This window comes from Ceratotherium simum, chromosome 31 (genome assembly GCF_057802395.1).
Source record: "Ceratotherium simum simum isolate JZ-2026a chromosome 31, ASM5780239v1, whole genome shotgun sequence".
Taxonomy (NCBI): Eukaryota; Metazoa; Chordata; class Mammalia; order Perissodactyla; family Rhinocerotidae; genus Ceratotherium; species Ceratotherium simum.
In genome coordinates this window covers 10,706,836-10,720,623 of record NC_141930.1, presented here as the reverse complement: position 1 = coordinate 10,720,623, position 13,788 = coordinate 10,706,836, and the positions used below count along the sequence as shown (strand labels likewise).

Genomic DNA, 13,788 nt, shown 5'->3' with positions numbered 1-13,788 from the left:
GCTTCATTGCATTTCAAGATGTATTTGCACCCAGTTGTCCAGTGATAGTGTCCTAACCCTGGAAATAATTTAGTTGCAAATTGACTGGAAGATGGTGAAAATTGAAAGTTAAAATTAGAAATACTCATAATAAACAGCAGAAAAAAGGTCAGATGATGCTGTGCTATGATGAGATTGGAATGGCTGGTAAATGAGGTTTTGTGTTTGTCGTGAGATGTATGTGACATGCCTACCCAATGTCCCCGTAATATCCAGCCTAGCAGAGGAGATTATCGGGAAAATTGATGCTGGAAAGAATTTTCTGTTAGATTGGGAAATTAGAATCACACTCTTTTCTTTGATGTGTGTAAGGTTCCTACACATTACATTGCTCAAATGTAGGCAAAATTTTAAACCATCTTTAACACCAGATATTTGGATTAACCCCATAAAGCAAATTGTCTTCTTGAGATTTGAGCTACAATGTTGCGTGTACAGCCAAGTGCTGATACATTTAAAGCAAAGAGTAAATCACAAAATGCAGCAGCAGATATGCAATATATATAGTTAATTTTTAAATCCTACGTTCACCATGTAAAAATATTATTTTTATTGCTGAATTATAGCTAGTCAGCTCTTCTCAGCATTTTGAAAGCTTTTCAGGGTCCAAGAATTTTAGAAAAGAGATAGGTAATTAAACATCAATAAAACTAGTTATTTTCTGAGTTAGCATTTGTGTCTAGCAGTAGATTTCCTTTCATTTGATAAAGGCATTCTGAGACACCAGAGAGCACGTGTTATTGATGAATCTTTCAAGGTCACCTGGGGTTATCTAAACATGAGACAGGAGTACATTGTAAAATATATTTATAAAGTCCACTTAGTCGGTGGACAAAAAGAAGTGTGCTTTTTGCCTTTTGAGATTAGTATCATTTAAACGTGCTTGTTTGCTTCTTTTTGTGATTCACTGATCTAGAGTCAGAGCTATTGGAAAAACATATAATTTTTCAGATTTTGACATTATTCCTCTTTTTAAATTGGGGTGTTCTATTCTTTTTTGGGAATCAGGAATAATCACACCAGAAAAGGAGCTAAAAGTCAGTGTGGCAGGGGGGACCCAGCCACTCCTGCTGGCAAAAGAGGAGGATGTTGCAACAAAAAGATCAAAACCTACAGAGGACAATAAATTTTGTCACGAACAGGTAAATATGTTTTTTCCCTTTGCTGTATAAACTCGTGTTTTTTCTCTTGCTCCTGATAATTTTAGAGCCTCAACTTTCATGCTGTTGAAAGGTATGCAGACGTGGTGATTGGCAAGATAATTAACTCTTGGTGTTACTTCTAATGCTCTGAAGTCATCAAAATACATTAACTAATAGAGGCCGTGTTTATTCGATATTTTCCAGTTCTATCAGTGTCCTTATTGTAACTACAATAGTAGGGACCAAAGTCGCATCCAGATGCATGTCCTGTCGCAGCACTCGGTGCAGCCTGTCATCTGCTGTCCCCTCTGCCAGGACGTCCTCAGCAACAAAATGCACCTCCAGCTGCATCTGACACATCTGCACAGCGTGTCTCCGGATTGTGTGGAGAAGCTGCTCGTGACAGTAAGGAAACCAAATGTTGATGCAGGGGTGACGTCATCTCGGTAAAGCTATCAACGCAAAATCTGTAATTATTGGTTGATAGAAATTTATTTCTTCTGCGCTACTTAAAGCTCTCTTACTGTGTTATGGAAATCACAATCCAAGGCCTGTTTGTTAGGGAAAAAAGCAAATATGATACAAAGCATAGCTTATTCAATAACACGTCTTTTGCAGTCTTATTCCTATGCCTATAATGTTAAGCAAGTGACTCGTGGGTACCTTCAGTTTCAGTTTTCTTGGTTATCATTATAAAAACATAGACCTACAAAAACCTTTCAACCATATCTTAAAAAAAAGAAAAGACGACGACAGCATGGAAACAGCATTGATCTGACATTTGAAGGGATGGCACTGGCTGTAAGATTCACAAATGTCCCTGCTGTAGTCAGAAAAAATATAAGTGGGATATGCTACTGCCAAGTGGCAGGAGTGATGAAGTGTGTGATTTCTGGGGTACATTAGACAAGAACCCCTTTGGTTTTCGCAGGTGCCTGTCCCCGATATGATGATGCCAAACAGTTTGCTGCTGCCGGCAGCCGCCTCTGAGAAATCGGAGCGGGACACACCTGCAGCCGTCACAGCGGAGGGATCTGGGAAATATTCAGGTATGCCAGCCTCTGACCCAGATCCGCGGAAAACACAGTTAGGAGCTTGCATTTGTGATGGTGCTTCAAGATTATTGCCATCAAAGATTTACAAAAAAAAAGCATGGAGGAAAAAGAGTATTCCAAGAGCCGTATTTTTCAAGGCATATTTAGTATCTGTTATCTGTAACTGCCCTTGGGGGACTGAAGTGTCGATGACCAAGAAAATTCTGTGTGTTCTAATTCCTGAACATGGAGGTAAAAGCCCTCAGTATCACACTGATTGTAGCATACTATAATTACCTTTGACTTGTTTTCTTCCCTATTCTGAAATTCCTTGAGGTCAAGGGTGATTTCTTACTCACCTTTATATCCCCAGTACCCAGTACATGCTTGCCACATAGTAGTTGCTCAATAACTGTTTCATCAAAGAATCAGTTAAGCAGGTACCATTAGAGGCTCCTGCTTCCACTATTTATTAGCATTTAAAGCAGTAGGTTTTCTTCCCTGTAAGCAATATGTTTGTGCTTCCTTCTACACAGGTGAGAGTCCAGTGGATGACAAAAGTATGGCAGGTCTTGAGGATTCAAAGGCTGGTGTGGAAATAAAGAGTGAGGAGCAGAAACCAGCTAAAGAACCTCTGGAAGTGTCGGAATGGAATAAAAGTAGCAGTAAGGATGTAAAAATACCCGACACGCTGCAAGATCAATTAAGTGAACAACAAAAAAGGCAGCCGCTCTCTGTTTCGGACCGCCACGTTTATAAGTATCGCTGTAACCATTGCAGCTTGGCGTTTAAGACTATGCAGAAGCTTCAGATACATTCCCAGTATCATGCGATTCGGGCCGCGACGATGTGTAATCTCTGCCAGCGTAGTTTCCGTACATTCCAGGCTTTAAAAAAACACTTGGAAGCAGGCCACCCTGAACTGAGTGAAGCTGAACTCCAACAGCTGTATGCCTCCTTGCCCGTGAATGGTGAACTTTGGGCAGAGAGTGAAACGATGGCCCAGGACGACCATGCCCTAGAGCAGGAAATGGAGAGAGAGTATGAGGTGGACCATGAAGGGAAGGCAAGTCCTGTAGGGAGCGATAGTAGCTCTATTCCAGATGACATGGGCTCTGAACCAAAGCGGACCTTACCTTTTAGAAAAGGGCCAAATTTTACGATGGAAAAATTCCTTGATCCATCTCGCCCATATAAATGTACAGTGTGTAAAGAGTCATTCACCCAAAAGAACATTCTCTTGGTCCATTATAATTCAGTTTCTCATCTGCATAAGTTGAAAAAGGTTTTGCAGGAAGCCTCCAGTCCTGTTCCCCAAGAAACCAACAACAGCACAGATAACAAACCCTACAAGTGCAGCATCTGCAACGTTGCCTACAGCCAAAGCTCGACGTTGGAAATCCACATGAGGTCCGTGCTCCACCAGACGAAGGCGAGGGCTGCAAAGCTAGAGCCGAGTGGTCACGCGGGCGGTGGGCACAGCATCGCAGCAAACGTTAGTAGTCCTGGCCAAGGGATGTTAGAGTCCATGAGTTTAGCAGCAGTAAGCAGCAAAGATACCCACTTAGATGCCAAAGAATTAAATAAAAAGCAAACTCCGGAAATGATCTCTGCTCAACCTACGCATCACCCCCCGCAGTCACCAGCACAGATTCACATGCAACTACAGCACGAGTTACAGCAGCAGGCTGCATTTTTTCAGCCTCAGTTTCTAAACCCAGCCTTTTTGCCTCATTTTCCTATGACCCCAGAAGCGCTGCTGCAGTTTCAGCAGCCTCAGTTTCTCTTTCCATTCTACATCCCGGGGGCGGAGTTCAGCTTGGGGCCAGATTTGGGCTTGCCCGGCTCTGCCGCGTTTGGTATGCCTGGCGTGGCGGGCATGGCCGGATCCTTGCTTGAAGACTTGAAGCAGCAGATTCAGACCCAGCATCACGTGGGCCAAACTCAACTCCAGATACTACAGCAACAAGCACAATACCAGGCCGCACAGCCCCAGCTGCAGTCTCAAAAGCAACAGCAGCAGCAACAGCAACAGCAGCAGGCAAGCAAATTATTGAAACAAGAGCAGACGAACATAGCCAGCGCAGACGGCCCCGTCGTGAAGGACATACCGTCTTACAAAGAGGCAGAAGAGATTGCTGAGAAGCAAGAAAAGCCAAAGCAAGAATTTATAAGTGAAGGTGAAGGACTCAAAGAAGGCAAAGACGTAAAGAAGCAAAAAACCTTGGAGCCATCCATCCTGCCCCCACGAATAGCTTCAGGGGCCAGAGGAAATGCAGCCAAAGCTTTACTGGAAAACTTTGGTTTTGAACTGGTCATTCAGTATAATGAAAACAGGCAGAAGGCCCAGAAGAAGGGCAAAGGTGGTGAAGGTGAAAACACCGATAAACTGGAATGCGGAACGTGTGGTAAATTGTTTTCTAATGTTCTCATTTTAAAGAGTCACCAAGAACATGTACACGGGCAATTTTTTCCATACGGAGCACTAGAAAAATTTGCTCGTCAATACCGGGAGGCCTATGACAAGCTTTATCCAATTTCACCATCTTCCCCCGAAACGCCGCCTCCCCCACCTCCGCCTCCCCCTCTGCCTCCAGCTCCTCCACAGCCTTCCTCCATGGGTCCTGGAAAGATCTCAAGCACGGTTTCCACTCCTTTACAAGCTCCACCGCCCACTCCCCCGCCACCACCGCCGCCACCTCCTCCCCCTCCTCCTCCCCCACCACCTGCACCTTCTGCTCCCCCGCAGGTCCAGCTGCCTGTTTCTCTTGACCTTCCACTCTTTCCCTCTATTATGATGCAACCTGTGCAACATCCTGCACTTCCTCCCCAGCTTGCCCTGCAGCTGCCCCAGATGGACACTCTCTCTGCAGATCTCACTCAGCTTTGCCAACAGCAGCTCGGATTAGATCCCAACTTCTTAAGGCATTCTCAGTTCAAACGCCCACGGACAAGGATTACAGACGATCAACTGAAAATCCTGAGGGCTTATTTTGACATCAATAATTCTCCCAGTGAAGAACAGATCCAAGAAATGGCGGAGAAATCTGGTCTCTCTCAAAAAGTTATCAAGCACTGGTTTCGAAATACGCTTTTTAAGGAACGACAGAGAAATAAAGATTCGCCGTACAACTTCAGTAACCCTCCCATCACTGTTTTGGAAGATATCAGAATTGATCCACAGCCCTCCTCTTTAGAACATTACAAATCTGATGCATCCTTCAGTAAAAGGTCTTCTAGAACGAGGTTTACTGACTACCAGCTTAGGGTTCTACAAGACTTTTTTGACACAAATGCTTACCCAAAAGATGATGAAATAGAACAACTTTCCACTGTCCTCAATCTACCTACCCGGGTTATTGTTGTGTGGTTCCAGAATGCTCGTCAGAAAGCACGGAAGAGTTATGAGAATCAAGCAGAATCTAAAGATAGTGAAAAACGAGAACTAACCAATGAACGGTACATTCGAACCAGCAACATGCAGTACCAGTGTAAGAAGTGCAATGTGGTTTTCCCCAGGATCTTTGACTTGATTACGCATCAGAAAAAGCAGTGTTATAAGGATGAAGATGATGATGCCCAAGATGAAAGCCAAACGGAAGACTCCATGGATGCCACGGATCAGGTGGTGTACAAGCATTGCACGGTGTCTGGCCCAACGGATGCAGCCAAAAACCCTGCTGCCCCTGCAGCAAGTTCTGGCTCTGGGACGAGTACCCCTCTGATTCCATCACCCAAACCAGAACCTGAGAAGACTTCTCCAAAACCTGAATATCCCACAGAAAAGCCAAAGCAGAGTGACCCCTCTCTCCCTTCTCAAGGCGCCAAACCAGCCCCGCCATTAGCATCGACTTCCTCAGACCCACCACAGGCTTCCGCAGCTCAGCCACAGCCACAGCCACACAAACAACCCCAACTTATTGGAAGACCTCCCTCGGCCTCTCAAACCCCGGTCCCTTCCAGTCCACTGCAGATTTCCATGACTTCCCTCCAGAACAGTCTACCTCCGCAGTTACTACATTACCAATGTGATCAGTGTACAGTTGCCTTCCCAACTCTGGAACTCTGGCAGGAGCACCAGCACATGCACTTCCTCGCTGCTCAAAACCAATTCCTTCACTCTCCGTTCTTGGAAAGGCCCATGGATATGCCCTACATGATCTTTGACCCCAATAACCCACTGATGACTGGACAGCTGCTGAGTGGTTCTCTCACACAAATGCCACCTCAGACAAGTTCCTCCCACACCACAGTCCCCTCAACAGTTGCTGCTTCCCTTAAAAGGAAACTGGATGATAAAGAAGATAATAATTGCAGTGAAAAGGAGGGAGGGAATAGCGGTGAAGATCAACACCGTGATAAACGCCTGAGAACCACAATCACTCCGGAACAACTGGAAATACTCTATGAGAAGTACTTGTTGGATTCCAATCCTACCAGGAAAATGCTTGATCATATTGCACGTGAAGTGGGGTTGAAAAAGAGAGTCGTGCAAGTCTGGTTCCAGAATACACGAGCTCGAGAAAGGAAAGGCCAGTTCCGGGCCGTGGGTCCAGCCCAGTCTCATAAACGGTGTCCCTTTTGTCGAGCCCTGTTCAAGGCCAAGTCAGCCTTGGAAAGCCACATTCGCTCTCGGCACTGGAATGAAGGAAAGCAGGCAGGTTACAGCTTGCCACCGAGCCCCTTAATATCAACAGAAGATGGGGGAGAAAGCCCACAGAAATACATTTATTTTGATTATCCATCTTTGCCGTTAACTAAAATTGATCTATCAAGTGAGAACGAATTGGCTTCTACAGTGTCAACGCCTGTGAGCAAAACAGCAGAGCTGTCGCCGAAGAATCTTTTAAGCCCTTCTTCTTTCAAAGCAGAGTGTTCTGAGGATGTAGAGAATTTAAATGCCCCTCCTGCTGAGGCTGGGTATGATCAAAATAAAACTGATTTTGATGAGACTTCATCAATTAATACAGCCATTAGTGATGCCACCACCGGAGATGAGGGAAACACTGAAATGGAAAGTACCACCGGAAGTTCTGGAGATGTGAAGCCAGCTTTATCTCCTAAAGAGCCAAAAACTCTTGATACGTTGCCCAAAACAGCAACCACGCCCACCACGGAGGTTTGCGATGAAAAATTTCTCTTTTCTCTCACGAGTCCCTCTATACATTTCAATGATAAAGATGGTGACCATGACCAAAGCTTTTATATCACGGATGACCCCGATGACAACGCTGACCGCAGTGAAACATCGAGCATAGCTGACCCGAGTTCACCAAATCCATTTGGATCCAGCAATCCCTTTAAATCCAAAAGTAACGATCGACCAGGTCACAAGCGTTTCAGAACCCAAATGAGCAACCTTCAGCTCAAGGTTCTCAAGGCTTGCTTTAGTGACTATCGAACTCCAACCATGCAAGAATGTGAAATGCTAGGGAACGAGATTGGTCTGCCCAAACGCGTGGTCCAGGTGTGGTTCCAAAATGCAAGGGCAAAGGAAAAGAAATTTAAAATTAACATAGGGAAGCCTTTCATGATCAATCAAAGTGGAACGGAAGGCACCAAACCAGAGTGTACCCTCTGTGGGGTGAAATACTCTGCCCGCTTGTCCGTAAGAGATCATATTTTCTCCAAACAGCACATTGCAAAGGTGAGGGAGACCGTGGGGAGTCAGCTGGATCGGGAGAAAGATTACTTGGCTCCCACCACCGTTCGACAGCTGATGGCACAGCAAGAACTTGATCGTATAAAGAAAGCTTCGGATGTGCTGGGCTTATCGGTACAGCAGCCAAGCGTGATGGACAGCAGCCCCCTCCATGGCATCAGTCTGCCAGCGGCCTATCCCGCACTCCCCGGCCTTCCTCCAGTCCTTCTCCCTGGAATGAACGGTCCATCCTCCTTGCCCGGATTTCCTCCAAATTCAAACAGTAAGTCATTTCAGGGAGAGGCAGTCTAATTAATTAATTAAGTAACATTAGGCAGCCAATCACGTGTAACCAAGAACAGGGTACACTTGGCTCTCTTTTAATTTCAGTGAGCGAAACCATTAAATTCTTTGAAATATATATTTTATTGGCTATAATTAATAACCAGGAAGTCAATCAACCTGAATATATTTGGAAAAATGAAGACTAGGCAGATCATAGCCGAGTCTCAAAAATATATTATTTATGTCATTACATCTTTATGTCTTAGAAATATTACTTTTGTATACTAATTTCAATACTGACTTCAAATGGCATTTTGGCACAAACATGTGGCATATTACTTGGTATACATATTAAGAAAGTGAAGCATTAAGTAATACATTCATTGGTATCATAATTTATGTTCTTTCCAAGGATCAAGAGTTTTTTTTGTTTTTTATTTGTTTCCCCATAAGTGGCAGGAAGTTCAAAAGTTAAGGGCCCTGTAGCCACTGGAATTCACTTACATTACAGCTAGCAGGTAATAAAACTTATGTTTAAATCTTAATTACTAAAAATATGACTTCCGTGATAATTTGTAATTTAGCATTGCTATAAGATTTTACTTTTTGTAGCATCCATTATTACTTGCTGTTTAAATAAATTCACAGCCTTAGAAATACATTAGTATTACTCCATGCCTTTCTACCCCACGCCCAGCTGAGGTTTATAATTAAGGCATAACAAAATGATAAAGCTGTTTGAGGCAATCCTAGATGATGAATCCAATTCTATGTTCATCAAGAGAAATTAATTTGTGCAGTTTCGATTTTGTGAATAAGTATAGATATCCAATTATACTAGGTTGAAAAAGCTGAATATAGTGTGCTAGGCAATCACGTAGCCAAACATATAACAAATAAGTTACCAAATATTACCAAAATTAGAAAGAAGTTTCTTTTATAATTTCTTCTTTAAAGTAAGTTTTATTTTCGAAATTAATTTTTTGTGATTAATTTTTTAAAAGGAAAACTTAAATTCTTTTTAAAAGGAAATTTTGACATTCTAAAGAGACTTATCTAGAATGAACTAATTACGTAGAACATTTCCAAAACACATAAGGAAAGCTTTTATCATTTTCAAAAATTGGACTTTTATGTAAATTTCAAACTTTTCAATTTCATCCTTCTCTTATAAAAACCAAAATTGCCATGCGATCTTAGGAAGATATTCCTGTTTTAACTTTTAGCTTGGGAGACAAGAAAACAATGACATCAAATTGCCTCTTTGCCACGGCCAGCTCATCTGGTTCCTGTTGGGAATGACTTGCTGGCATTAGAGAGAACCAGAATGGATCCACTCATAGAGAATGTTACCGAGAAAATTTCTGCAATGCCCTTTCCTTTCACTTCCCTGCCACCCCCACTCCCCGAGTACTTTGGGCTTAGTTACCTGGACATTCTTGGGCCTTAAATCAAGCTACAGTTATGTGTTTTGTTTGAACATTTCAATTAAGTCAAATATAGTTGTTTTAAGAATAATGCCGTGGTTTTTTTTTTTGCATGTGAATGTATTAGTCTTCTAGTCCCATTTTATATATCACTGTGATTATTGACACATAGGAAAATATCTTTTGTGGAAAATTTCTATGATCAGTTATATCAAATAGAGTTTTCCACATAATGTCTAATGTGGAAAAACTCGTATGAACAGTTATGTAAAATTTATAGTTATGTAAAATAGTAAATAAAATATTATATAAAATAGAGTAAAATTTAATATTTTCCATGGGCTAAGAACGGTTGTAGTGTCTGTGCCTTTCATCTACAAGTCTGCTTTGATTGATGATGCCTGGGTAGTCACCCCTCTAAGTGGTGGTCAGAGCATCTTGTTTTTCTCTCCACTGGATCAAAAGGCCTTTGGTTGGACAATGCGTCCTTCACTGACTGCCCCTCTGGCTTGTCACACTGAAAATGGTACCCAGAGGGCCTATTTGAGAGAAAGGAAGAAGGGAGGAGAGAAAAAATGTTTATGAAATATTTAAACAACCTAACCTTTCTCCTCATCGTACTCACCGTAAATATAATTCATGCCTCCCCGAAATATGGGCCCTGTTTATAACTAGGAGAGTGGTGGGAAGATGTTGGCGGCAGGCCCTCCTCAGTGAGCAGTATCTTTAAATGCACCAGGTACTGAGAAACTCAGTGCTAAGTATCTGTTCCTTTAGTGAATCATGGACCAAAACAGACCGGAGACTGTTGTAAAGAGAAAAGGTCTGTGAACATACCTACTGGAATTTGCAATTTCTCTTGAATTAGTTCTTTGTTTGTGATAGAATTTAAACATTAGCACGGCAGAGTTATCAGCAGGACCCTGTCTGAGAGTCTGAGTCCTCACACTTCCAGTTTACACCTTTTTTAGGTTAATTTACTTGTGATGGGTAATGCTGAATATGTTAATCATCTCTTGGAGTGGAGCTGTGGTTCTCCATCTTTCTATCATCATCTTTCTACTGTATTATGTCTCATCAAACAAATGTCCCCTTTGCTTTATGGGAGAAGTAGACATACCAGCTAGGTGAAATCAAAAGGAGAAAGTTACTTCATAAGTAGCGTATTTCTGTATTTCTTACATGCCCTGGGCTCTTGCAAGTTTGTTATCTATATGAACAGACTTTGAGAACATGACATGTTCATCTTAGGCCCATTTTAATGGGATTCAGTTATGGAAAAGGCTTCATTTTAAAGACACCCCATTCCTTTGAAGGTAGATTTGAAGTTTTGATCCTAAGTAAATCACTAAAAAGGGACTCCATCGAATATGAGATGTGCTGTAATGTCTGATTCTAAAGGCTACACCCCAAAATTGACTTAACTGCAATGTACTGTTCAGTTTTAGTATTTACCAACCTCTAAATTCCCTGATTTAAACACCCATTTTATTCTTTTTTTGGGTGGAATTGCTGTTCTGGTTTACCAGCTTTAATGCCCACAAAACTTCCTTACCTTCCTTCCAAGAAATCTACAAATCATTTAGTCTTTTGAGATCACAGAGAAAGCCCTTTCAAGAGTAATAGACATCATGTGTGCCTGCTTCCTGAACAATAACCCAGCCCTGTGTTCAATATCACTAATTACTATTACTCATTTTTTAATAAAGTGAATTATTTTCTGCTTTAAAAGTTTTCCACGTTTGTCTTTTTCTATCATGATCACATGCAGAAAGGGAAAGTGACAATAGAAAATCACATGCCTGTATACCTGGAAAAAATTAGAAAACTTTAAGTTTGCATTTTATTCTTTAGGATATTAGCTTCCTTTGCAATTTTGCTCAAGATGAATAGAAAAATAACTTGATTTTCTATTTTTAACTTATTTACTTTATGTCTGATTTTTATATGTTCCACTGGTGTTTGGAAATATTGCCTAACTCAATTTCCTTAAAAGGAACTTTAGAACATGCCTTTTGCATTTTTCTCATGCTTCAATGTAATTTACTAGCATATTTGAGGTAAATCTAGATAAGACTAAGTCTTTAATAATTTTAGCACAATTATCTTTGGCCCTGTGTACATAATTAGTTTTATTTTCACCTCAAAAATAAGTTTTCCATCTGGGAGACCTAGATCAAAGAAATTTGGGGAAAAGGAACTGTATCTAAATTCATTGTGAGATGGGCATTTTCTTCTGAAAGCATTGCTCTCTGGAATAGGCAGCTGTTTCAGGAAAACAAAACCAAATAAAATGATGGTCATATGAGATTATCTGTAGAAAAGCTTTAATCTCTCAGTGGAATTTCAGAGAATCAGAGTAGGAGTTAGGGAACAGGAAAGAATGTGTCTTTACCATTATAACTCGGTAACAGACATGAAAATTGAGACGTGTTTAGTTTGTAGTTAGCACCACCTCTCCTGTACTGTGATTACTGTTCAGTTTTTCTCTTCTGTTTCTGGTTTTCATGAATCAGTTGGCTACTGAACTTTTGACTGCAAATTTTTCAGGCTTATGTCCTTTACTAGTAGGCCCAGTGTACATTGTTCATTATCCTTAATCTGTATCTCTTTTCCTGAACTTTTCGCTTAACAGCTGATTATTTAACCTAGCACACTCTTCAAGATGTTGAATTCCTGAGAATCCCTGATGGTCTTCAGCTATAGTAGTTGGGGTTCCTAGGGCAGTCCTCTAAAACTGTCCATTACTTCAGTATATGACCTCTGGATGGGAACTTGTGGGCCTCAAATGATGGGAAAGCCGGAGTCAACAACTATTGATCCATCTTGCTTTCCAGCTACCATAGCTATTTTTTTTAAGTCTCTTAGTTCCTTAAAATTTCTTGTCTTAAATTCTCAAGTCAGAGATATAGGCGAGTCAGCAATGTCCTTAGTTTTAGGGGGGAACAGCATCAGAGACATAGGCGAGTCAGCAATGTCCTTAGTTTTAGGAGGGAACAGCACTTTGGTGAAAGGGGCGCAATTGTTGAGTATGAAGTGTAGTTGTTCTAGACCCTAGAACTAAGTTTGGCATTATGAGTAGGCAAGAGAAGCTGGCTACCAACATAGCATTGTTCTAACAATGTAAAGAAGGCTCTTCTATCCTTAGTAAAGCTTCTTCCACCCGAATCACTCATGCCTGAAACTCTATAATTAGATATTAATTCCTTTGACCTAATGTATTGTCCTCTGTTAAATGGAAAATAGCATAGAATATCATGAAATCAGAGTACCATAGCAGGAAGAAACCTCAGATTATCTAATCTAGTATATATTAAGTCTTTTAAGAAATAAGTATATGCATATCTTTGGTTCTTTCTTGCAAATAAAGTTGTATAGAGAGGCAAGTGGAAAGAAGATGAAGATACCAGGCATAGTAATGTGGGAATAAAGGCAAGGGAGTTGAGAGTTTGGACTCCCAAAAGCAACTCCATTACTTCCCAGTTTTCTCTAGGGCTACATCTAAATCCCAGGGAATCTAAGAAGTCTATCATACTAAATTGGATTAAAGATCTGGGAATTTACTCCTTCATTCCTACCATAGCCCTGCAAAGCTTAAGCCATTTTCATTTACATTTATTTCAAATGTGTCAGCCATTCTCCAGGTAAAGTGTGGATACTTGCTATCAGTTTCTTCTGGAAATACAATGTTATTTTTAGGGATTTTTTTCTTTTTGTCCTTGAATTTTGAACATTTGCATTATTTAACATTTGAAATTGATTCAATTAGACAGGAAGGTAAATTTGAGTGGCAGCTATAAAACTCAGTTTCCCTGCCCCACGTCTACCATTGAGTCATAGATTTGTCTCTGTCAAGTCACCTAACAGCTCTAGGACTCAATTTTCTTACTTAAAAAATGGAATTTGTCCCCACTTACCGTTGAGGATATTGGGAGAATGGTCTCTAACATGATGGAAATTCCTTCGAGACTATCACTGATACAACTACAGAAATTATTCCAAAGCAGGTTAGAGAAGAGTTGGGTGTGGTAAAGTTATAAAGAAGAGCAGCCAGTAATAAGCTAGGCTAATTGACAGTAATGTGATAATGATTAGGGTCAAGTTAAGAGTGATGTTGAGGACTTGAGTATGTTGAATGCTAAGCCTAAGAAAAGCTTTCTCAGCTGGGTAAAGACCATTTAAGAAACTAGAGTTTTTTTCTATCTAAAGAAATATAAGCA

The 13,788-nt window shown here is 41.1% G+C and overlaps 1 protein-coding gene across 1 annotated transcript in view; it reads left to right on the top strand.

The window, feature by feature from the left end:
* ZFHX4 (zinc finger homeobox 4) overlaps positions 1–13,788 on the top strand; it is a 178,690-nt gene that overhangs the window by 160,745 nt on the left and 4,157 nt on the right. Inside the window, exons 7-10 of the mRNA XM_004427129.3 lie at positions 1,048–1,181; positions 1,386–1,586; positions 2,113–2,230; positions 2,752–8,139. Of these exons, the coding sequence (XP_004427186.2) occupies positions 1,048–1,181; positions 1,386–1,586; positions 2,113–2,230; positions 2,752–8,139 (5,841 nt within the window). The remainder of the gene's footprint in view (positions 1–1,047; positions 1,182–1,385; positions 1,587–2,112; positions 2,231–2,751; positions 8,140–13,788) is intronic.